The sequence below is a fragment of the Triturus cristatus genome, chromosome 5_2 (genome assembly GCF_964204655.1).
Source record: "Triturus cristatus chromosome 5_2, aTriCri1.1, whole genome shotgun sequence".
NCBI lineage: Eukaryota > Metazoa > Chordata > Amphibia > Caudata > Salamandridae > Triturus > Triturus cristatus.
In genome coordinates this window covers 1062489089-1062514665 of record NC_140588.1, presented here as the reverse complement: position 1 = coordinate 1062514665, position 25577 = coordinate 1062489089, and the positions used below count along the sequence as shown (strand labels likewise).

Sequence of the window (25577 nt, the reverse complement as noted above, 5' to 3'; positions counted from 1 at the left end):
TGATGGTAGACAAGTAGTATAAGTGGGAATACAGAGGGAACAAAGCATCTGTCCGCATTGGATACATAAACAACAAGAGAAGAGAATTGCAATAATTATGAACAAGACCGATAATATTTTCAATCCCCATACAGAAAATACATTCCAGAACCATCCAGCCCAAGTCCATTTTCCTGAATCTTGATGTATCTCAGTGGCTGTTTTATGCATTTTTGAAATGGCATCATAAACAGAAGGGGCATGAACAGGGATAAAAACACAGCAGCTACACCCGATAACGTGACATGCTCCACCACGATCAGCTAGAACCACGTCTAGCACCATTCGGTTTTGCAAAGTCACAATTCACTTAATTTGGAGTTCTTCTGTAATATTTCCAAGCGCCATTGCTGTCTGATTAGTCACAGCTTCTACTACACAAGTTAAGCGTCTAATCTTCCTACTATTTAAAACAGCACCAACAAAGAAAAAGAGTCCCAAATTAAAGTCAACATATTGCTGTAATGCAGTATCAGTTTGATCCACTTCATTATTATTTATGGTTCTTTTGAATCGGTTCAAAGAAATGTCATTGAACGGTTTTTGATCTTTATGATAAGATGCAGGTGCTAGGAACACAGGAGGAAGCAAAAGGGACACATAACAGGTTCCAGACCATCCAATTAGTAGATGATAGTAGCCTTTACTCCCACAAATGAAATAAGTGTTGTGTGAGGACAGAAAACTGCTATTGTTCGTTCCAGTAATGTTCAATACTGTGGTACAGTCACTTTTTCCCACAGGAATACTACCAAAACTGCTCACACAAAGATTTGCTTGGGCTCTAGAACAGCGAAAACAAAAGGTCTATTACCCTTGGCCGTTCGAGTGTTGGGGAAAATATAACATGTGGAGGAATTTCCTTTGCGATACTCCTCCATTTCCCATACAGTTCCTTTGGCTTGGGGGTCCCCTTCCTCATCGGGGCAACAAACTTTAGTAAGTTTTTGCATTAAGTCCTCCTACATCAGCTAGAGTAATATTAGCAATTTCAGAGGCCCACGACAGTGCGAACCAGGCTCTACAGGAGCCATTATGCGAGAATGGCAAGGGAATGAAAGGCATTCCTCCCTTCTTCTGATGAGCTGGCATCATTCCACATACCCAGCAGTTGGTAGTGTTTGTAGTATTGTGAGTATGATGCAACATTTTGATGAAAGTGTTATTGAGATACGACATTGGGTGTTTCTGCTTATGATAGGGAAGAGTAAAATAATAATGTTCGGTGGGGACAGGAGTAGTAGCAGTCAGTAAGTTTTGAGCCGGAGCTACTTCCTCCACAACCCATATAATGACAGCAGTGATGACAACAGTCAAAGTTAGACCAATAGCGAGCATCATATTTTTACTACAGACTTTTGCAGCGTTCGATTTCTTCTCCTCCGGCATGTTCATTTCGTCGGTGAACAACAAAACAGATGGTGCCCTAAGGTCCTGGGCAGGCGTTGGTTTCTTCACTAATGTTGAGACGAGTAGTCACTAAAAGGCTACCCCCACTTTGTAGTCCGTCTTTAACCACCCAGGACAATGGCTCAAACAGTCTCTTTCTGCGATGAAATGTCTTTCTTCCTAGATCAAAGCAGATATCTAGATGTACCAGGTATCGTGTGGTCCGGGAAGACTTCCTCAGGTCTTTCAGGTGACACAGCTCGTCCTTTCTCGGTGACCAGGATGTCGCGGTGAACTGTCAACGCAGCTGGGCTCACGAGGGCATGCGGAACTTTACGACAATGGGTGGCTCGCACCCAATTCTTCCGGTTGGTCACTTGTACTGTATTCTGGTAGCCAAGAGGACTTGCTCCGGTCCACGCCAACGGGGTGTCAAAGAATTGGTCCGCTGGAAGGACTTCATCAAGACAAAGTCGCCAGGCCCCAGATCATGGCCATCACCCTGCGACCTGTCTGGAAGGGCTTCCCGTACCTTCTGATAAATAGAAGACAAGCTATCAGTTATCTGGGACAAATAGTCACTCATTAACACATAGGGTACATCATGTATATGGCAAGGCTTAGGGATTCCCCAAATATTCATGGGCCTGCCAAACACAACCTCATATGGTGTAAGGCCAGATGTGTATGGGGAAAGTATTGCTAGGTGCAGGGCATCAGGCCATTTCAAAGACGTGGAAACCTGTATTTTAGCCAAGTTACAAGAAATGATAACAATAACAGTGTTCCTTCTTCACACTGCTCAGGGGTTTCTGCAGCCAACAAGATGTCATCAACGTATTGGATAAGGGCCACCCCTTTGGGTACAGGAAAGGAATCAAGCTGCCTTTTTAATGCCTGACTGTAAATGCTGGGACTCTCTGTATAGTTCTACAGAACTGATATGATCTATTTTTCAGGGTGAACCTGAACAAATAACGGCTGTCAGCGTGAATGGGTATAGAGAAGAAAGCATTCTTCAAATCGATCACCGAAAATGTAGTGGCAGTAGGAGGGACCATAGTGAGAAGTGTAGTGATGTCAGAAACCACCGGATATTGGGGCACTACAATTTTATTAACCTCTCACAAATCAATAATGAATCTGTAGATTTTAGTGTCAGTATCCTTTTTTAAAATAGGAAGGATAGGGCTATTGCAAGTGTTATAGGGGACCTCTTCCACTACCCCCACTTTAATCAAATCCTGAACAATGTGTGCTAATGCTTCTTCACCTTATCAAGATATTTTGTATTAGGGCAGTCGAGACAATGACAAACGCTCCTTTACTTGAATATGTACAGGTGGAATAACCATTTGACCCACATCAGAATCTGATTTAGTACTAGGTAAGGATGCCAAGGCGACGTCCTCATTAATAAGACAAGATCTCTCAACCATTGGATAATTGTCATTCAAAATAACACTCACACCTTCTGGAGAATAATGTATTGTGGTACGAAAATATTTAAGCATATCGATACCCACAATATTGCCAGGTGTGGTAGGGGAAAGCAAAAATGGACATGATGCAGTGAATTTATCAAGTCTGAATTCAAGTGGCTGTGAAAGTGGACTAGGTGTAGATGTGCCATCGAATCCTATCGACGTTATCATTGCGCCAGACAGGGGAGCCCTAGGAACCAGTTTTTTAGACAGAGCACTACGAGTAGCCCCTATATCAACCAGAAACCGATCAGTAAGAGCCCAAGACGTTTGCGTCAACATAAGGACCCATTTGATCTACTGGCACCTCAACCGGTTCCTTACCCCATCCTAGGCATCCCTATGCGTAATCAGAATCTGCAAGGACCTCATCAGAATAATCAGACATTTGATATTGATTTTGTCTATCAAAAGTATTAGAATTATTTGGTCCTTGTGCAACTGCCTCAAACCTGGGACGAGCTCCCATACCTCCCATGTTTCCTGAATTCCCTGGGCATCCTTTCATACTGTCCCTTCCCCGCTGATACTGCTGACCTTGCAAAAGAGGGCACTCAGAACGCCAATGCCCAGTCTCTTTACAATAAGCACACTGATCAGGGTTCAAATTTGCTCGAGGGAGAGGAGGTGCTCCAGGTGTATACATTGTGCATCCGCCTCTTCCACCTCCCCTAAATTGTGTACCATATATTTGAGCCAACATAACTTTTGTCTTTAAGGCTTTATCTTTCTTATCCTCCCTGCCTTTCGCTTCCTGTTCCTGTCGCTCATAATATTGGGCCATAGTCAAAAGAGAAACTGGGGAAGATGTAGTCCAAGAACTCTCACTGGCCTTTATATGACTAGCTATTTCCGGTAACATATTAGCGACAAATTTATCGACAAACAAATGCTTACCCGTATCATCGGCCAATGACTGACTACTAAAATCATGGAATGTTTCCTCAAACCTTGAAAAGAAATCAAAAACTGACTCATCCGTTTTCTGTTTACAGGACGCTGACTTAGTTCAATCTATTTTCATAGGAGGTATGAGAGTGTTTAACTAAGTCACAATAGCTTTAGGAAGATGTAATATCTCCGTCTCAGGTTTTTGCGCAGGCTCCCTTTCCCCATCTATTTGTTCTAAATGTTCCCAAGTATCACCATATGCTACATTGTCATCTATTTTACATATCCACATATCAGGGGCCAAAATAAGCTCAAAGAACATATCAATATCTGGCAAGGTCATAGTGCAGGAGCTAATGGCTCCTTCCACCTCCTCTGGCAGGATTTTTCCGGGGGTCGGGCAAAGCAGCTTTAAGAGCCATCACATCAGCTCTACTCCAAGGAGAGTAAACCCAATTATATATCAAATATCCATTTGCTTCATCTGAAGTTTTGTCATCATGTGTTCCCGCACCCTTCGGAGGAACATACAGGGGTGCAGCTTCACGCATAGGTTTTACAGTAACCGTAGTACTACTAGGTGCAGCCTCTTTCACCGGAGCATCTACATTCTGTACTTGAGATTGAACTGCTTCTATACCTCATTGTTTCTAGCTAATTCTTGTTCCTTTCGTAAACGCAATGTTGCGTCTCGTATTTTAACCACTCGTCTAATCATATCGGATAGGTTTGAAAAAGGAAAAGTCCCCTCTGTTAATCATTTATAATCAGTATTTATATCAGCTGGCTCTAGTTCCTGAGAAATTTGTCTGTAATCAAATATTACCTCCCAAACGAATTTTTCTAAAAAATAAAATTGCTCTGCACTGGTCCACTGTTGAACCATAGTTACAATGAGCGATGCCGCGTGAGACCGACGAGCCTCCTCCCTAGCAGCAGTTTTTAATTTATCTTTTTCTGCTTTAGTCAAAGTAGAGCGAGTCTAACGCCCATCTTGTTTATCTTGTTCTTTGTCGTCTGAAGACAAATGCTCGTCGTCAGAAGCCTCATCAGGGGCACTTGGAGTGGGAAATTTATACGGGGGTGGGGGGTGTTCTAATAGGATGCAATCATCCTTAGTTGTATCAAGTAGGGCTAGAGAGGGCGCCTAATAGGATACTGGCCATTTATCACTAATTGACGTTCTCTATCTTCTTTTTCTGTTTTTTCCTTCTTTTCTTTATTTTTTAATTCTATCGATTTTTGATATATCGTTTTACGTTGTACTTTTTCGGCTATAGCTTCTGCTCTCTTCGCTCTCTCTCGCATTTCTTTCTCCCACATACGCACACAATCAAACCTATCCTGTCGACTTCTTCTTTTAAACAAACACTGCTCTACATATTGAACCTTTGTAAGATCAAATGACCCATTCATTGGCCATTGCAGATAGGAATCTTTCTTTTTGTATTTGTTCCACAGTTGATCGTACATTATGGAAGAAATACCATATTTGACATACATATCTATTAGGCATCCCTTCTGGGGGAGCCTGCTGACTTTTTTCTAAACTTACTTTGGTACCACCAGAGCAGCAACACCACCTACGAAGTGTGCTGAGAACAGGCATGTTTTACCAAATTATGTGTAAAATATTACTACTCCAAACAGATATTCAAAAAGGAGAAAAATCTCCACATTACCTGCCTTCAAACCTTGCAAAGATTGAATAACAAATTCACACAAAAAGCTCAGGCTTAATAAATCAAGAGTGCCGCTTTAGCGTCCTTACCAAACAGAAGACTCCAACTCCCACCTGCCGATCTCCGGTCACCTAATGGTCACTACAGATTTGCGCCAAAAAAAAAACAGTGGAGACCGGCCACCACCTGGAGGGTCAAATCGGGAAGACCGGAAAAGTCACATCGGCCTTGAAAGACGAAGGCCTCCTCGTGCAGTGCGTTTCCTCAGCAATATTTTGATCCTACGTCAAGACCACTCCTTCGGACGGCCATGTCTCCGATGGGACCCCATGTTGGATGCCAACTGTGGAAATGCACCTTTTTAGGGGTACACTGGTGCAGGGTCACCCTCTTGTCCACGGGTCCAGAGACCAACAAAATAAAGATCAGCAGGGAGTTGGAATAAATAACAAGTTTATTAATCACTCATGAATGGGATCACATCCACACAACACTCTCAAGTGCTGAAAGGAGGCAGTACACTGAAGTCACAGAACACAGGTTTTTTATACAGGTTTTCTGCAATGTAAGCATGTGAACAGAAATAGGAAGAAAAAGTTTATCAACAAACAAGGGCAGATGAATAACCATGTGGACAGCAAAGTGGGGGGGAAGCAGGAATGCTTATTGCAGCAGTAAATGGTCGACAGTTAACATCTGAGACCTGGTGCACTGACAACCATCATCCCTCAGCACACACATTGCTTTAGCAGAGTCAGAAAGTCAACAAAAATTGATAACACAAGCAGAGTGGAAAGACAAAAGAATTACGAAGGAAACTTAAATGGACACCATAGCCAAAATGGCTGTTCCTTATGCTAAGTAAAATATTACACGTTTTCCACAAGGTTATACCATAGTTTTATGTAAACATCCTAGGCATGAGGTTCTAGCTTATCTATGCGGTCTGCCTTTTAGGTTAATTTTAGAGAGCTTCAATGACTTATCATATTTAAGGACAAATTAGGGACTTGTCTGTCCTTTGTAGTGTCTTTGGTGGTCAAATGGAGGTTAATATTATGGTTAGAAGTTAATATCCAGGTATATTTCAAGTTACATGTTTTTGATGTATTTGGTCAGCTTGAGAGATGAGATATTTAGGCAAAGTAAGTTTTCTGATACTGCTGTGCGTTTTTTTCACACGCAGTTTCCACAGTAGGACTCACACACGAAACATAGAAAACGGGCAAGAACTATTGCACTCTGCAGCAGTTTTTCAAAAGTTAATAAAAATGGGAATTGCAAATTTTACAAACCATAACAAATAGAAAGAAAGCATCCACCAAAAATACATTTGAATCAGAATAAAACAAATATTATTAAATGAAAATAACATGAAACGTATAGAACAGCTGCCAACGCTGAAGTAACAGTGATTAAATATTTAAACATAAGGAGGACTGTACATAAGAGGATAAAACATGTTTTTGAGCAGATCAGTGACAAATAGTTGTGATTTGTCATCTAATGAATTACCCTAACAGTACCACGCTTCTGCCATTAAAACAATTTTCCTACAATTGCTCCCATCTAAATGGTATTTTTGTTCTGTTCTCCCTTCTTCTCAACCCGCTCTGGAAAGGTACCCTCGCTTAACTAATGTTGAAGCCTGCCTTCCAGGTCTGTCTGTTCATTCACTTGGCCTTGCTCTTCACCTTAAAAATACATTGTTTTTGTTATTCCAACAAGTGATTTGGTTTGTGTACTGCTCTGAAAAATACTTATTTCTACTCTTTCTCTTTGACGCACTCATCATATTTGATAAGGTTAATAATGTAGTGTGGAGGATCTGTCAGGCCTATGAAAAGGCCCCCGCACTGTGTATTACAGAACAAAAGTTGAGGGAGTCTTGGGCTGAATCAGGTCCTGGTCTCTAAGTCCATCCTCAGCAATCATCAGGTGCCCGATCCCCTAGCATACCAGTTATTTTTCAGGTTTTCCAAATCTCCAACAAATGTCTGAAACTCTACCTAAAATCCACATCTGTTTTTAGAGGCAAAATGCCTGATCCTTCCAGATCAATTAAGCGATGGTACCATCAATGTACTAAGAAAATTCCTGGACAAGCACTGCTCTTCTAAGCAAAGGAAACAAATCTGAAAGATGAGTAAGAAAAGGATTATTCCCATTGATATTGTCCAGTATCAATTCGAGTATGCGTTCTCTTTGTGTGGTAGCATTTGGCCGTTGGGTTTCTAACTGTTCCACAATGATTGGGTCAGTGTCTTGTTACTGAACTCCCCAGCTCACATTGACATTTGTTATCCTGATCACTTTCAGGACAACCCCCATGACTAATCGGATCCTAATTATTTTTTCACTATCCCTCCATGTGCACTGTTTAACCTTCGTGTTCCACTGTGCAATACAATATTTGTTAAGAATTTTGTTTTTCTAAAGATTCACCTCCAAGAGAGAAAAGCTTCTTCTACTAAAGTTTAGAGTGAAGAGACTTGGGGCCATATGTAGGTAGCCTCACATTTACCGATTCATAAATACCGAATTTTACCGATTCGGTATTTATGAATCGGTAAATGTGATGTAGGTAATGATTCGGTAAAGTTTACCGAATCGGAAAAATTCGGAAATTATGAATCGGTATTTACCGATTCGGTAATGAGGCATACCTTCCCATTGATTCCTATGGGCCTGGAGGCCCATAGGAATCAATGGGAAGGTATGCCTCATTACCGAATCGGTAAATACCGATTCGGTAATGGGGGGAGCATATACAAGGGAAGCAGGGTGTCACATTGACACCCTGTTGCACCCCTGAATCTTGCATGTGTGCACATGTGGCGCACATACATGCCCTAAGCATGTATGTCTGCCACATGGCACTCTTAAATCAGCAAAATATTGCTTTTTGCAAGGTATTCATTATTTATCACCAACCTGTATTTGGTGGTAAATAACGAATTCTTAATACTGATAATCACTCTTTAGAGTGCTCCCTACATTGCATTTCTGGATTCGGTATTTACCGAATCGGTATTTTACCGATTTCTTATTTTCCGATTCGGTAAATACCGAATCCATAAATCAGCCCCCTACATAGCAAATGCCTAAATACCGGTCGGTAATGGGATATTTACCGAATTTCGGCCGTTACCGACCGGTATTTGGCTTCCTACATGAGGCCCTTGATGCCAGAGCTGTGTGATTTTTAAAGTTTCAGCTTGCTCTTGCCTCTTATTTCTGGTCAATTTTATGGCTTATCTAGGTGGATGAAGAACATATTAATTTCGAATTGCCTGTTCCTGAACTTCAGATGTGAGACAGTAATGTATACTCCTTTGCCAAACCGTCTCCTATCAAAACTGACTGGACATCATAAGACATGGCTTAAATCACATGTGGCCATACCTCTTCCACCCCAGGAGCTGATTACTGTCAGTGCATCAACAGTGTTGGCTTTGTTCTTGGGCCTGCCTCACCTTTAGGAGATTTCAAACTGGAAAGGGCAATCAAAGTAATGAGTCCACCTCCTATGATGGCAACTATACTCTTCATTCTAACATTCTATTCATGTGCACATATAGGTTACTGATAAAGTAAGAGCTGAGCTGTGGAACAATAGGGTGCTGAACAGAGAGCACAAGCCATTGATAAATAATTCAGGATTGGTTACAATATACAAATAGATAGGGCAAACACTATGAATCTGATATTTCCTACCAAGCCATCAGTTTTGGGTCTTTTGTCAGCATTCATCAAAATTCTTTCCTTTCTGATAGCGATGGTGCTGCTATTGTTCAGCACGCTGCCAGTACATAGAAGTTGGGGACCTAGACCTAGCATGTGGTGCTGAGCCCAATGTCTGCACATCTACCCCCAGTTTACGGCAGTACAACAGTAAAACATCTTATTGCCCTTGGTGGTGCTTTCATGGTGCCAGCACCCAGCCACCTTTGGTGTTAATCAACTTCACTCCAAACAAGTGCAGAAAAGTCACAAAAATGGCACCTAAGAGAAATTTGGAACAAGGAAAAAGAATCAACAAATGCAAATTGGCCTATGTGCGCTTAAGTACATAGAGGATGCACAGATTAATGTCCAACAATTTCTTGCATCCTTGTTTTTAAATAACACTTTAAAAATGTTTGTTGTTTACCAAAAGGAAAACAAAAGGGTATCAGCGTACAGCATAGCATGAAACAAATTGTGTCAAAGCAACAATACATAGTCTTAGTGTCGTTACTTTCTTGTTTAGATACCCAAAGAGAAAGAGTAATTCGACCACAAGCCCCACACCTTTACATATTTTTGTGAACATCCGCTCTAATGAAATACATATTCTTCTACCCTGCCACACCTGTTCATTCCGTGTGCCTATTCCAGTATAGAAGGGGCCTTGTCTGATCACCAATGACGTGTAAAATTGCGTTTCTCAATCAAGAGTCCCCTTGCAACCAATAATCGAGTGGCTTTGGGCCACCCCAATCATTCATCAATCCCAGAAGTACCATTCTAGGATCAGTCACAACCGTTCTGCATATCACCACAGTAATAGTTGAGTGAATACATGCCCAATACCGCTGTACGACTGGGCTGGCCCATACTGTAGGAAAAAAAGGTTCCAGGCTCAACTCTACACCTGTGGAGGGGTCAAGACTCTTTTATTTGATTAAATCTTGTTGGGCTGTAGTATACTCTGTGCAGGTATTTCAGGTGAATGAGTATCAGTCTGATTGCTATTACTAAAACTCAGGGGAACCTTCCTTGCCTCCATCCAGTCACATTTTGTATCAGTTTAATAGATCCTTGACATTCAAAGGATCAACTTGTTTTAGTTTACAGTCTTACTGCTGCATTGGAAAAGATAAAGCCCTTGCGACTTCGGTATGCTTACTACAAGATGTGAAATCTAAGGCTTAAGATATTCAGAAGGAAAAAGATCATTAATGCAATAGCCTTTTCGTTAGAAAAGTCCCATGGGATATTAATATGTGCAATTATTCTTCAAGAGCTACAAGAAGGCATTGCACTCCCATTACTTAGATTTTGGGTTCACTCCATTTCCATGTGCATACCTACTTGGGTTCACTCCATTCTATTTGCACACCTGAATGGGCACAATGTATCCCTTTGTATCGACATAGTGAAGACAAGATATTAACCCACCTAGGCATGAGATTCATGTATGCACAGAAAACACCGCCACAAAGCTTGTCCTGAGTAAAGGGGGGAAACTGATGTATGTAAATTAGTAGAAAAGTGAAAACTGAGAAACCACTTTGGAGAAAATCAAATCAAAGAAAATCAATTTTAAGGAAAGGCAATTTTAAGGATATACAACAATTGAAAGGAAGCATTTTAATGGAAAAATACTTTTAAGGGAAGAATCAAGATTACATTAACAATAGGTGGAATTTATGGGCAGTGAAGGGTTTTGGGTTCAGGAATTTGTAATGTTTAGGGATGATGATGGTTTTTAGGGGTCAATGATGGGTGAGTTCAGGTGTAGAAAGGCTTTTTTAGGCTTCAGGGATAGGATAGGTTTTGGAGTGCTGAGGGTGTTTGAGGACCAGTTATGGGGGAGATTGTTGTGGTGAGGTGTTTTTAGGGTTCATGAATGATTTGAATTTAGGGGTTGGTGTGGGGTTTTTAGGGTTCAGGGATGGGCGGAGTGTAGGAGTGTTGAGAGGTTTTTAGGTCTCACGGATGGGCAGAGTTTAGGGCTTTCAAGAGTTTTTAAGGTTGAGCAATAGGTAGAGTTTAGGAGTGGTAAAGGATTTTTAGGGTTCATGAATGGGTGTTGTTTAGGGGTGTTGGGTTTTGGGAGTCGGGATGGGTAGAGTTTATAGCCAGAAAGAGCTTTAGAATTCAGGAATGGGTAAAGGTTAGAGTTGTGAGGGGTTTAAGAGTCCAGAGATGGGCTTTTAAGGATCAGGACTGAGTGGTGTTAAGGGGTGATAAGGGTTTTTGTTTAGGGTTCCGGATGGGTGGAGTTTAGGGGTGGAGTCTGGGGCATAATGCTGGCCCCTGCAGCACAAGGTGGCCCCCAACCATTCAGACGCCCCACCCTTCGGGAGACTGGGGCATATTGTGCAATGTTGCGTTATGCCACTGTCGTGAGCGGTTTTAAGGGATGGGTGAGGTTTAGACAGAGAAAGGAATTGTTAGGGTTCAGGAAGGGGTGAAGTACAGGGGTTTTAGTGCTCTGAGATGGGTGTCGTTTCGGGGTCTGGTAGGGGTGTAAGTCAGCTGCGTGTGGGATTTTTAGGATTCAGAGGTGGGTCAAGTTTAGGGGTAGAAAAGACTTTTAGAGTCTGGTATGTGTGGAATTTAAGGGTCAGAGATGGGTGTAGTTTTGACACGATGGGATTGTGACTGAGTCAGGGATCAATAGTACATAGGGCAGTGAGGGGTCAGTGAATTAAAACCATCTGAAGTAATTGACAGTGTAAACGATATAAATCCGAAGTAATGTCCCCTGAAGTATAGTACTGAAATAAATACCTCCTACTAAAATGGAAGTGAGATCTGCAAGCAAGCATTCACCCCTTACAAAAATAAGCATCCAAAAGCTAATTTAGAAAAAAACAACTCATGGGAATAAGTTTCTATGAAATGGTGAATGCCATTCATCATGCATATTTCCAATAAACAGTATTGGTTAAATGGTTTCTCAGTAATCGTATTCAATGAAATTGTTTTTCAGTGAAATCACATACAACAGGGTGGAACACATTCTCCCATTGCCAGCATGTGTTTGACATATGAAAGAGAATCAATTGGCATCCCTTTAAAGGCCAGCCGAGCTACCTTGATGGGCTGATCCAAGTATTGGTTGTCAAATTGAATCGTTTATAGTTTCAACTATGGTCTCTCAGTAAAGTACCCAGGCTTTCCCACCGATCTATTTGCTGGTACGACCAAATGTCCCCAGCTGGGGAATGGTCAACTTTCTCCAAGAAGGCATTTGAGTTCAAATGATCAGGATAGCCAGTTGATGCTTTTCACCCTATAGCTTTGATTCACACACCATTACTCAAGAGAATTCCCTCAATTTGTCTGCTTCTCATCCTTTCACTTCGGTAGGGATTCTGCTTTCTTAATCTAGATAGCTCAAAGAATATGAAGTTCTTATTTGAAAGGAGTCAAGGGGCTATTTAGAGTTTGGTGGGTGCAGAACATCCAACACATATTGCCGTGTTACTCATCTTACTGAGTCATGCCCAATTTCTGTAATATGTAGGGCAGCCACCTGGCTACTCCTTTTGTGAAATCTGACCCAAACAAGCTGTGAAAGATAGAGAGCAGACCGAACAAGAGGAATAAAGCAATTCGCTTTATGGCGTTTCTGTTTCTTTTCCGTTTTTGCATCCTGTCTTTCACAATAACCACCCAGATTTCCCCAGACCTGAAAAATGTGGTCCATGGCCAGCTGCACGTTCAGAGACACATAAGTGTAGCAGGGTTCAAAAGGTTTTTAAGGCAAAATTATTATTATTATTATATATATTTATAGAGCGCGACAGCTACTTCCGACGGAAGTGTCCCGGCGCTAGCGTCCTACAGGTTCAAGGGATAGAGCAGGAAGAGGATAGTAATGATCTCTAAGGCATTCTGAACAACCAAGTCTTGAGGGCCTTTCTGAATGGCAGTTCCCTGTCCAGCTGTCTGAGATCATTGGGTAGGGTGTTCCATAACATTGTAGTTTTCACTGAGAAAGCACGCCCACCTGTCCTAGCCTTTCTAAACCTCGGAATGATTAAAAGATTTTGGTTGCAGGATCTGAGAGTTCTTGAGGGAAGATATTTCTGAAGTCTCTGTCTCAGGTAGTAGGGTCCAACCCCTCTCGTTGCTTTGTGAGCCAAGACAAGGGCCTTAAACTGCACTCTTTTCCTTACCGGCAGCCAGTGCAGGCTTTGCAGATGAGGCGAGATATGATACCGTAAAGGCACATTCCTCAACAGCCTGGCTGCAGCATTTTGGATACGCTTCAGTCTACCCATCAAGTAATCCGGAAGGCCAATATACAAACTGTTGGCGTAGTCGAGTTGGGAAGTGATAAGGGCATGCACCACTGCCTTCCTACAGTTCATAGGAAGGAAGCGTAGGAATCTTCTAAGTGTCTTCAATCTCCAAAAGCATTGGGAGGAGATATGCATGACTTGAGCCTTGCCAGACAGTTGCGAGTCAAACCTGACCCCTAGATTCCTAGCCGCCGTTACCGGTGTTGGGGGCGGGTTCAGTTCTGCTGGCCACCACAGCTCCGTCCGGGGAGGAGAAGATTGGTTGAAAAATAATACCTCCGTCTTATCAGCATTTAGCTTAAGACAATTTTCAGTCATCCAGGAGGAGATGTTTAATAGGCATTGCTTAAAGTTGATAAAAGCTACGTCACTATTTTCCTTAAAGGAGAAGATCAGCTGCGTGTCGTCTGCATACGAGACAACTCGTACCCCCCATTTCTCAATGATGTCAGCAAGGGGTGCGAGATAGACATTGAAGAGCGTCGGACTCAATGCCGAGCCCTGTGGCACCCCCTGCGCCAGAGATCTAGAACTGGAAACATGCCCAAATTGTTGAAATCAAAGTTCCAATCCAGGTTGTGAAGAAGTGAAAGCAAGGGCTAAAGTAACCCGATGCGCCATAAAGATAATATTTGATTATAGTGTACTTGAATTATGAGTGTTTTTGTGTTATATGGACAGATGTCTTCGTGTGTCTGTCTGTGTGTGCTATGTACATCAAGTTGGTTGAGCCATATGCATTGTCTGTATTGCATAGGTTTGGGGGGATTGTAATGAAGAGGTGGATATGTGTTGATTGCTTAAATGTAGTGTGTTTTTGTATTTTGTTCCATAGGATATGCATGCTATAAGTAGGGCGACCTGGGTGTGGGTTAGTGGGTGTAATGCGTTTCCTTAGCTGTAAGTATATGTCTCTAACTCTTTTTTTTTCCTATTAGGTTTACTACCTCAACTTCTCCGACTTTGCAAGCTACGAGGTCCTGGTGGATGACGTACCCTTTCTACAGTGCACCCGAAGTATAGAGACAAGGAAGACCAGTTTTAACACTTGCTATACCGCAGGTGTTTGCCTTCTGAAAGCCAAGCAAAAGATCACAGTAAAGATGGTCCATGCTGATATCTCCATTAACATGAGCAAACATGCAACATTCTTTGGCGCTGTGCGACTGGGAGAAGCACCAGGATAGCAGGCTGGTCTGGCTGCCTAGTTAGGATGCATATTCTTGAAGATCACACAGTGCTGCCAGTCATCTCTCAGTATTTCAGGGTATATTTTACACAGTCTCTCAGAAAGCTGCTCAGCAGCTTCTGGGCCCTTGAGTCGGAGGAGAGAAGACTTTACCAAATGGAAGGATTGGGGTGAAGCTGTTGAAACTTTTATTAGTGTTTTTTTGATGGCAGCCAGCATCACAGGCACACCATGGCTACATCGGTTTTGAGAAGGACCATTATGAGACTTCGACTGGCTGCTAAACCTTCCTGCATGGACTCCTGGATTTGCTGGGAGAGATTGTGTGGAGGAGTCGTTCACCTTGCACTAAGACTTCCCCTGTTCAGGGAGGAATTCCCAAGAGGCATGGAAATTACGTGTAGTTGTGCTGCTGGTGAAATCGGACATTGGTCTGTTCTAGTCTGTTCTAGACGGCTCACTCTAGATTGGGGGTTGAGGCAACCTTGATAAGGAGCCTTTGCAGTAGAGGAACACGTCGGAACCAGAGAAAATGACTGAGGATTTTTTATGAATATGTTCACTCATGGGATTAAATGTCCTTTTATGGGAGATCAGAATGATTAGTAAAAACATATAAAAGGTAGCAGGTCCATAGCAAAACGAAGAAGGCCATGTCCTTAAGGTTGAATACAGGTGAACATTTGTCCCCATGTTTCTCCTTTATTGACTGTGTTTTGTCAATGCTGCAAGAGGTGAAGCATGTGATACTCACATCTGTCATCCTCTTTCAAATCCCTCACTGTGCAAGTTATTTTTCTTTTTATGCCCATGTGCTGCCTTCATGTTTAAAAATATTGGTCCGCGTTTTTTTCAAGTCAGTGTTTTGGAGTTTTATTTATTAATGTATATTTGCATAATTGTTACTGTGTTGCATTTTGTTCTGAACACCATTTATACATGTTTATTTCATGTTTCAAGTAACCGCTTTCGGTGGCTGAGTGGTGGACATAGAGAACCTCATTCACTTGCCATCTTGTCATTATGGCGTATCTCTCCATTAATTGATAATTAATTACCAAATGTTCCTGGGAGCATTTGGAGACCAAGTTTTCACTTTCCCACTTCTACTTTAATAAACTAATTTGCTCTTGTGATAACCACAACTTGAATGCAAGAGTGAAATTACATCTAACTTTGTGGAACATGCACCAGAGCTATAATTTAGTTGGAAGATTAGAAGCACTGCTTTCCCATTGTTGAAGTGATAGTATTTGGAGTTGTTTGTTAAATTAAATGTGCGTACAGTGAATGAAGTAAAATATGTAGGCACTTTACACAGTAGAAGTTTGGGAAACCTTGTGATGTAGAAATTGATGATACTTTAGACGCACAGTAAAAGGTACCCGTGGCTTCTGTATGCTTTCCTGTTTAGTAAAACAGAGGTAGCTAAAGAGGAGTTTCCTGAGATAGATTTCAGGGTATAACTTAGTAAGCAGACTTTAGACATATGTCTATGAGAGAAGAACTCAGGGTAAAAATACAGAGTTTGGAGATATCCTATGTATCTTCACATGTGGAGGGTAAATCAGAAGTTACCTACTGAAGTGGATTTAAGGTTTATTCAAGGTGTATTTCGAAGTGGAGTCTGGCATTTTAGTCAAATTAAATATGTTAATTTCAGTGTTCCTAAAACTGTACGATTTGGCAGGACTAATAAATCTTAATTTAAGGATGCTTAATGAATGGAAAATTGTGCGAATTTTGAGGTAAGGGAACATTTCATGAGCTAGCATCTAAAGCTGAACACTATTTTAGGAAGATCTGCTCTTATAACGTGCGTAGGGCTTACTAGTTACATCGATGACTAAGATTTTTACTAATCTTCTGTATGTCGTCTGTCTAATAGGTTCCATACCAGATGACCAAGACATGTAACTGGAATAAGTTTAACAGTTGCTTCATAAAGCGAGGCCATAGAATAGTGAGAAAAGGTGCATGGTTGTATATAAATCAGGATTCAAACTATTCGCCCATGATTATGGGTTGTCAAGAGCTAGACTTTCCATTAGATTTTGCTTTATTTTTTTAAATACACGAGTTGTGATACGACTGTATGAAATGCGAAGGGAATTTTCTCAATTTACCCCATCTGTTCTATATATATATATTTTGCTCTTGCAGATTCCACATCACATTTCCAAAACTGTTTTGTTTATGAAAACAGTCTGAGTAATCTGTGTAAAAAAATCATGAAACAAATACAGGAACAGTTCCGGCAAGATTTTTCCTTAGTTTGGAGAGATTATTTACTTCGCTTTCTACAAAGATGGCCATAAGCATTTAAAGTATGCGTAATTTGCCCTTTTCTTTTTTCTCCGTGCAAAAGGATGGCAAAAATAATTTGACTTTTTTTTTGTGGTGGATGAAAAATCCGTCAGTTTAACTATAAGTTAGAAAAGACTACTCAAAACATATATTGATGTATTTGATTGTAGATGTGTGATTCTATTGTTGTGTCGTGGAATTTAAGTGCATTTTCATGAATTCTGTCCTATGTAAACGAAATTAGGGAAAGATGTACTAAAACACATTTTCTTTTCACAATTTCTGCGATGCAGTAAAACTAGGCTTTTCAATAAGAAAGTGTGGTATTCGAATGTACTAAACCAATTTAGCGATTCAGTTACAAGTCTCCAAATCTCTAAATGACTTTAGTAAATCAGGAGGAATCGCTATTTGGAAGTGGTGTGTTTTGGGCATCCCTTACAACTACTGATTCCTTAAGGTATGTATTCATGTTTTGCAACACAAATGGGGTCTCAAAACATTGATATTTTTCCAATACCTCATAGGAGGTGGTAACCTGTTCGCAAACAGAAACTGGTTTCGAAGGCACCCCTTCCCCTTTGTGTATGGGCCCAAAAACATTTTTAGTAGTAGACAGTGGTTGCATGAGCAGGTTAAAGGTGACGGGAGAGTGAATGGAGCCCTGGGGTGCTATCTAAGGAACTAGTAGTTGCTGGGATATTGATAATTCCATCTGGATCAATATGTGGTTGTTGGCATGGTTGGAAGAGAGTTTCTGGTTCAGGCGACTGGAGAAAGATGTACCCTGATGATTGAATGCAAAGAGGCACCTTCCTAAGCCGTAAGGGACTGATGCCCTCCAGTACATCAGATTAGGTAGCTAGAAGGGGATCTGGGGTAGAGAAAACGGTGCTACCAGGGGAGCTCAAACGAGACGAGGGTAAAATATGTAAGACGGCCTTGTGGTAGAATGTGAGTCTGTGTTCTTGATGAGTCACCCCTACCTTACTGCCAGACTTACCAATTGCATTGCTGCAGACCTTGTGAATCCCCAGCTGCAACGTAGGACGAATGGTCATAAATCCCTTTGGAGAGTGATGAGAAGCTGACACAAGTACAATTAAGTGAAGTCAATCAGAGGGGAACACCTTCCTCCAAGCAGAGCGTCACTGGATCAGGAGTGAATGAGTCAAGATTGGAGGAGCCAGATGAAAGTTACAAAGCAGGGAGGAACAGGAACCAAATGAATTCTCCCTGTGGAGGAAGGAGAGTAAAGCAGAAACTGTAACAAGGTGAGAAAAGCAAACTATGTCTGGTCAAGTAGGAGCAGTCTTAGTAGGTCATCTCTTATATGGAGGAAGTTGTTGAGAGACTGCCCTTGTGGCTGCGCCTTTCTCTAGATCTTTACTTCATTGCTTATTGATATTAGGTGCATTGGCTGGGTATGTGCGGGAGAGGGTTGGAGCCCTAAAAGGACGACTTACCCAAATAAGACAATAGTTGCTTACTATTGGCTTCTAGCTCCTTGCATTGAGCCAGTGTTTAATGGAGCCCCTTGCTATGTGCACTGCCACCTCCCCAAAATGGCTGTAGTCTCCAAGCTTCTTTCCCCACAACCCTCCCCCACTGCTATAATCTTCTGAATCTTATGAGGCCACCTCTTCCCCTGTGACAAGTACGTGTGTGTAACTATGGATCGATCATTCAATCAGCTGGATTTGTAGAGTGCAGCTAATCACAAGCGACGGTATCCAGGCGCTAGGTTTGTGCTGTTGTCAGTCGAAAAGCCAGGTTTTGAGTACCTTTCTGAATTCAGGGAGAGAGGATAATATTTGGAGGTGAAGGGAAAGGTAGTTCCAGGACTGCCAAGTCTAGGTAGGAGAAGGAAAGTCTTCCACTGTAGGTTTGGTGGATGCAGGGCGGGGTTGTGCAAGGACAAGGGAAGCAGAGTGCAGGCATCTGGAGGTTTGGTGGATGTTAAGGCGGTGATTGATGTATGCTAGTCCTTGGGCATGGAGGGCCTTGTAGACTTGTATCAGGATCTTGAATTGATATCTTCTCTGGATTGATAGCTAGTGGAGGTTCCTGAGATGGGGGTGATGTGGGTCTGTTTGGGGAGGTCGAGGATGAATCTGGCATCTGAGTTCTGTTTCGGTTGCAGGCGTATGCTCTGCCTGTAATGGATTGGGCAGTTAGGCAATAACAGTGAGTTGCTAAAGGACTGTGTAAGAAACATTCATGAGGGTTTCCAGTGTAAGGATCAGTGCTGTGTGGCAGTCTTTATCAGATACTACTGAGACATCATGTAGGACCAGAGGCTGCAGACCAGTTACATAAGATCATGGGTTAGGGGCATCCTGAGGAGTGTGGTACACTACTTAACCCAAAATGTCTCTGTATGTATGTAGTATTTATATAGTGCAAACCTAGCTGAAAGGGGGGGGTGCTTTACATGGTCCAATGCAAAGACACAGTCAACATGTGATAGAAATGGTAGCTGTTTACTAAAAGTGTAAGTGCACTTTTCCTGCATCATGATGTTGTGTTCTATAAAGAGGTATGGCTTCAGCTCTTTCCTGAATTGGAGCAGGGTTGAGGTAATCATGATGGATACAGAGATGGCATTCTAAGTCATAGATGCATACTTAGAGAAGGCCTGTTACCTCGTTTTTCCCTTTTTTCCAGTTTTTAGTCTTCAGTCTGAGAGTGTCCTGGCTGTGGGTGAGCTGACAGTCATTGGAGATTTTGAGCTTGTCAGCAAGATAGGCAAGGGTTCCGGTCGTGGTGGCTTTACAGATAATGTAGCTGGTTTTGAAGATGGTGCAGGCTGGCAACAGCAGCCAATGCAGTTCCTTTAGAGTGAGGATAATGTGGCAATATTTATTCAGTCCCTTCATTAGGTGTGCTCCTGAATGTTGGATGCCCTTAAGAAGAGCCAGTGTGGAGTTGTCTGCTTGTTACACAGGGGGTCAATCAATCAATCAATCAAAGCCATTTATAAAGCGCACTACTCACCCGGAGGGTCTCAAGGCGCTAGGGGGTGGGGGGGTGCCGCTACTGCTCGAACAGCCAGGTCTTGAGCTTCTTCCTGAAGGAGAGGTGGTCTTGGGTCAGGCACAGGTCGGTCGGAAGGGAGTTCCAGGACTTGGCGGCCAGGTAGGAGATGGACCTTCCTCCTGTTGTCGCTCTTCGGATGCGGGGGACGGCGGCGAGGGCGTGGCTGGTTGATCGGAGATGGCGTTTGGGAGCGTAGAAGTTGAGGCGGTTGTTGAGGTAGCTCGGGCCTTGGTCGTGTAGGGCTTTGTGTGCGTGGGTGAGGAGACGGAAGGTGATTCTCTTGTTGACGGGGAGCCAGTGCAGGTCTCTCAGATGTCCGGAGATGTGGCTGCTTCGGGGGATGTCGAGGATGAGTCTGGCTGAGGCGTTCTGTATCCGCTGGAGTCTCTTCTGGAGCTTGGCAGTGGTTCCGGCGTAGAGGGCGTTGCCGTAGTCCAGTCGGCTGGTGACAAGGGCCTGGGTGACCGTCTTCCTGGTCTCGGTGGGGATCCACCGGAAGATCTTCCGTAGCATGCGCAGGATGTTGAAACAGGACGACGAGACGGCGTTGACTTGTCTGGTCATGGAGAGGGAGGAGTCCAGGATGAAGCCCAGGTTTCGTGCGTGGTCTGTCGGTTTGGGTGCGGTGCCCAGGGCGGGGGGCCACCAGGAGTCGTCCCAGGCGGAGGGCGAGGAGCCCAGGATGAGGACTTCCGTCTTGTCTGAGTTCAGTTTCAGGCGGCTGGTCATCATCCACTCGGCTACGTCTTTCATCCCTTCGTGGAGGTTGGCTCTGGCGGCGGCGGGGTCGTTGGTCAGGGAGAGGATCAGCTGGGTGTCGTCGGCGTAAGAGATGATGTTGAGGTTGTGTTGGCGTGCGATGGCCGCAAGGGGGCTCATGTAGACGTTGAAGAGGGTGGGGCTGAGTGAGGATCCTTGGGGGACGCCGCAGATGACTTCGGTGGCCTCTGACTTGTACGGTGGTAGGTGGACTCTCTGTGTCCTTCCGTCGAGGAAGGAGATGATCCATTCCAGTGCCTTCTCCTGGATTCCGACGTTGCTGAGGCGCTGCACTAGGGTGCGGTGGCAGACAGTGTCGAATGCCGCGGAGAGGTTTAGGAGGATGAGGCCGCTGTTTCTCCGTTGTCCAGCAGGGCTCGGATGTCATCGGTGGCAGCGATGAGGGCGGTCTCGGTGCTGTGGTTGGCTCGGAAGCCAGACTGTGAGGGGTCGAGGGATCCATTCGTCTCGAGGAAGGCGGCCAGCTGCTTGTTGACGGTCTTCTCGATGACTTTGGCTGGAAACGGGAGGAGCGAGATGGGGCGGTAATTCTTGAATTCGGTGGGGTCCGCTGTTGGTTTCTTTAGTAGAGCGCTGAGTTCGGCGTGCTTCCAGCTCTCAGGGAAGGTGGCGGTGTCGAAGGAGGTGTTGATGATGTCTCGCAGGTGGGGTGCGATGACAGCGTCGGCCTTGTTGAATACGTGGTGAGGGCAGGGGTCGGTCGGAGATCCGGAGTGGATAGTGTTCATCATGCGGATGGTGTCTTCTGTGTTGATCGGGGTCCAGGCACTGAGGGTGGTGGTGGGGGGCGTTGGTGCGGTCGTGGGGGGCGTTGTTTGTGGGATGAAGCTGTTGTGTATGTCAGCGATCTTGTTGTGGAAGTAGGAGGCGAGGGAGTTGCAGAGGTCTTGCGATGGGGTGATGTCGTTGTTTCCGGCGTTGGGGTTGGAGAGCTCTTTCACGATGTTGAAGAGTTCCTTGCAGTTGTGTGCGTTGTTGTCCAGCCGGTCCTTGAATGCAGTTTTCTTGGTGGCGTGGATTAGTTGATGGTGCTTCCGGGTGGCGAGCTTGAGGGTGGTCATGTTGTCCGGTGTGGGCTCCCTTCTCCAGGCTTTCTCGAGGGCTCGGCAGTTCTTCTTGAAGCTCTTGAGTTCGTCGGTGAACCATGGGGCCTTCTTGCTGCCGGGTCTGCTGGGCGGGGTCCTCAGTGGGGCGAGTTCGTCCGCGCAGGTGCTGATCCACTTCGTGAGGTTGTCGGCGGCCTGGCTAGGGTTCGCTGAGCTGGCTGGGAGGGTGCTGGCTCAGGGAAGCGGCGAGCTGGTCGGCTGTGATCTTGTTCCAGCTTCTTCGAGCATCCTGTTGCTGGTGGTGGTGGATCGTGGTTCTTCTGAAGGTGAAGTGGACGCAGCTGTGGTCCGTCCAGTGGAGTCCAGTGGCGTGGCTGAAGGCGATGTCTTTGCTGGATGAGAAGACGGCGTCGAGTGTGTGTCCGGCGAGGTGGGTGGGGGTGGACACCAGCTGCTTGAGTCCGAGGTTGGCGAGGTTGTCAAGCAGGGTGGTGGTGTTGCGGTCGTTGTTGTTCTCCAGGTGGAAGTTGATGTCCCCCAGGAGGATGTAGTCAGCGGAGGGGAGGGCGTGCGGGCTGATGAAGTCGGCGATGTCTTCGCTGAATGGTGTGCGTGGTCCCGGGGGTCGGTAGATCAGGGTGCCTCTGAGGGTGGTCTTAGGGCCGGTGTGGATCTGGAAGTGTAGGTGTTCGGCGGTAGTCAGGGTGTCGTCGGTGTTGGTCGTGATGCGGATGGTGTTCTTGTGGACGATGGCGATGCCTCCTCCAGTCTGGTTGTCGCGGTCTCTCCGGGTGATCTTGTATCCCTCTGGGATGGCGATGGCGATGTCGGGCGCTGAGGAGTCGTTCATCCAGGTTTCCGTGAGGAAGGCAACGTCTGGAGATGTGGTGTCGAGGAGGTTCCAGAGTTCGATGGCGTGTCTGTGGACGGAGCGGGTGTTGAGCAGGATGCACTTGAGGTGGTTGCTGCTGGTGTTTGGCTTGGCGGGTGCTGGTGCGTGGCAGGTCCGGATGCAGGTGAACTTGCAGGCGAGGCAGCTGAAGGGTCCGTGGGTGCGTCTCGGGGTGGCTTGGTGGCATCCCGGGGTTCGGCCGGTGTTGAGTGCGTTGAGGGTGGCGGCGTCGTACGTCTGGCGGGTGGGCTGGGGTCCTCGGGGGCCTGGGGTTTGGGCGCTGGGCGCGGGCCAGGCGCGGACGGGCGCAGACGGGCTTACCTTTGGCGCACCTTCGGTGCATAATCGGCGCGCCCGCTGCGCGTTGGCCACTCTGCCATATGAGGAGAGTGGGGGGGCGGAGCGAGGGAGGGGGAGCGGGGTGGCGAATGGGGAGGGCGAGCGAGGGAAGGGGGCGGGGCCGCAGGGGGGCAGCGGTGGGGAGGTGGCGGGAAACGCGGCTGGGGCTGGGCGAGGGGGGGGGAGCACAGGGGGCTGGGCAAAACGGCGGGAAAAACGAACAGCGGCGAAGCAAGCTGGTGGCAGGGGGCACAGGAGATCTGCAGACCAAGCGGATCCGGCGGTCGGGGCACAACAGAGGGCGCAGGGCCCAGCTCAGGGCAGAGGTGGCACCAGGGGACGGGCTCACTCACGGGGAGTGTGCTCGGGGGGTGACCTGTCCGGGGACATCAGTAGCGTGAGGTCATTTAGAGTTCGGTTTTCTTTCATTCTATTTGCTGTATGTGTTTGGAACATTTGTTCTCCGCAGTGTCTTTGGAGTACCAGTTGTGCAAGGTTTTGGCTTGCACATATATGTTTTTGTTGGAAAATTGGTGTTCACATGATTTTCCAGAAATGCATTGACCTTGGTTAAAAAGGTGTTTATGTCAGATGAGGTGGTGGCGGGGCTAGAGATGAGTTCGAACTTAAGGTTGCCTTTGGAGACGTCTTTGAAGGATCTGAAGGTTTTTTTTCTTTTTGGGTGAACCTTGGTGTGTTGGGTGGACACTGAGAAGGTTGATGGGGTTGGTGAGGTGGCCAGTTAGGTCTAAGAGTATTGAAACTTTGCAGTTGTGGTTGACAATGTCGAGAAGACAAGGTTCAGGATATAGCCTTTTGATGGTATTGAGTGGGGGACTGTCAAGCTTGAAGGAAGGACTGATTTGTCATCAAGAATCCTGATCCTCCGGCTCCCTCTCTGTCGATTGGTAGAACACAAGCACATCAATCAGAGAATGAGTTTAAAGGATCGGGAGAGAGAGAAACAGAGATACACATCAGTCGTCTGCTTCATGGTTCAGATGTGAAGTCAGCAAGCTCAGCAAAGATGTGGCGCTTGGTTACAGATAAAAGCTATGATTATCTCAAACTGCTCGGTTGTATTGTGAGCTCCACATCAACCAGGATACGTGTGGGGAACACAAGGATGCCAGGAGAGCCAGAATTTCAAGATCAATGTGGAATCAGAATACAACTATCAAAGAACAGGAAACTGCTAAAACCCGCGGATAAACCGAAGAGGACTGGAGAAGTGAGAAAGGTGAGGAGATCAGAATTTGGTGCCAAACTAGCTGAATTGGGACACCATACAGCAAAAGGGGAAGTTATGCAGCTTTTGCATTCTTACATCTGGCATAAATACTCCTGCTGCCTAGACTGAGATGGTCCTAGTTGGCGTGATCGGGAAGTGAGTACACAAAGAGGTTAAAAGTTTAGTTTTTGTGCCTTTCATTACTCGATCTTTGTGTCTTATATTACTTGATCTGCCACAGCTTCCAGCCAAATTTATATTCAAATCTCTTTTTACTTGCAAGGGTATCTGGGATATGTAGTCTGCCTTATTTCTTCCCTCAAGCTAAAACAATTCTTATACAAATCCATATACCAAAAATAAGTGATTCACGTAACAGAACCATTGTACCACAGCATTGGTTCCAGCTAAGATGTTTTATCAAGGAAATTGGCAAACAGGAATGGAACCTAGTGTAAATAGCTGTTAGACAGTGAGAAGCACTAATATCATCTACCATACACAGATGATGACAACAAAAGGAAACCTTAATGATACAGGAAGGAATGTAATGGGTGGTTAATTGGGAGAGTAAGAGTGGGAGAGACAGCAGGGAAAAGGTAAGTGTAGGGTGGTCAGCACCGGGGGAATAGTCTGATGAATCTTTTAATAAATTCCAAAGAAGGTTAAGTATAGGATATAACATTCTGCAGACGACAGGGTGAAGCAGCATGCAGCCAATAATAAAATAATCGTCATAATGATCCAGCGAAAGCAGTTGTGTTTATGAGAATTACTTTAAAAAATGAGAGGGACCCTTTGTGAAACCAAAGGACTAGGGTTCAATCTAGAAAAAGTAACCGTATTTCTGTAGTAGGGGATCTCTGTGTATAGTCATAATCTAGTGAATAGTCCCGCCCATGTGCGTGGACCCCGGAGCAATAAAAAATAATCTCTAAAAGGTGACAAATCATGCAGACCTGCATACACCTTTAAGAGAGAATTTAATTTAAAGACAGATAATGCAGCCTATACCCACAGGCTACACTGTCCAGTACTTCAACTAGAATTCCACCAATATCCACAAACAGCACTGCCTGTCTAGTTTTTCTCCACATAGGAAAAAACCCTGCCTCTACCAGCAAAAGCCTCTGGAATGATAGAGAGGAAGGAGTGGACAGACAAGCCCCATAGGCTGCCATTATGTGGCTTGGAACAGGATACTGTGCCTTTAAGAAAACTTTCCAGTTTTCCAGAACTTTCCCCAGT

General features: G+C 44.7%; 1 protein-coding gene across 3 annotated transcripts in view; it reads left to right on the top strand.

Moving 5' to 3' along the window:
• Positions 1–15551, top strand: part of EDA (ectodysplasin A) — a 1792848-nt gene extending 1777297 nt beyond the window's left edge. For all 3 annotated transcript variants that reach the window (XM_085608342.1, XM_085608341.1, XM_085608340.1), the window contains exon 8: positions 14445–15551. In XM_085608342.1, the coding sequence (XP_085464468.1) occupies positions 14445–14693 (249 nt within the window). In that variant the 3' untranslated portion in view covers positions 14694–15551. The remainder of the gene's footprint in view (positions 1–14444) is intronic.
• Positions 15552–25577: the final 10026 nt, after the last annotated feature.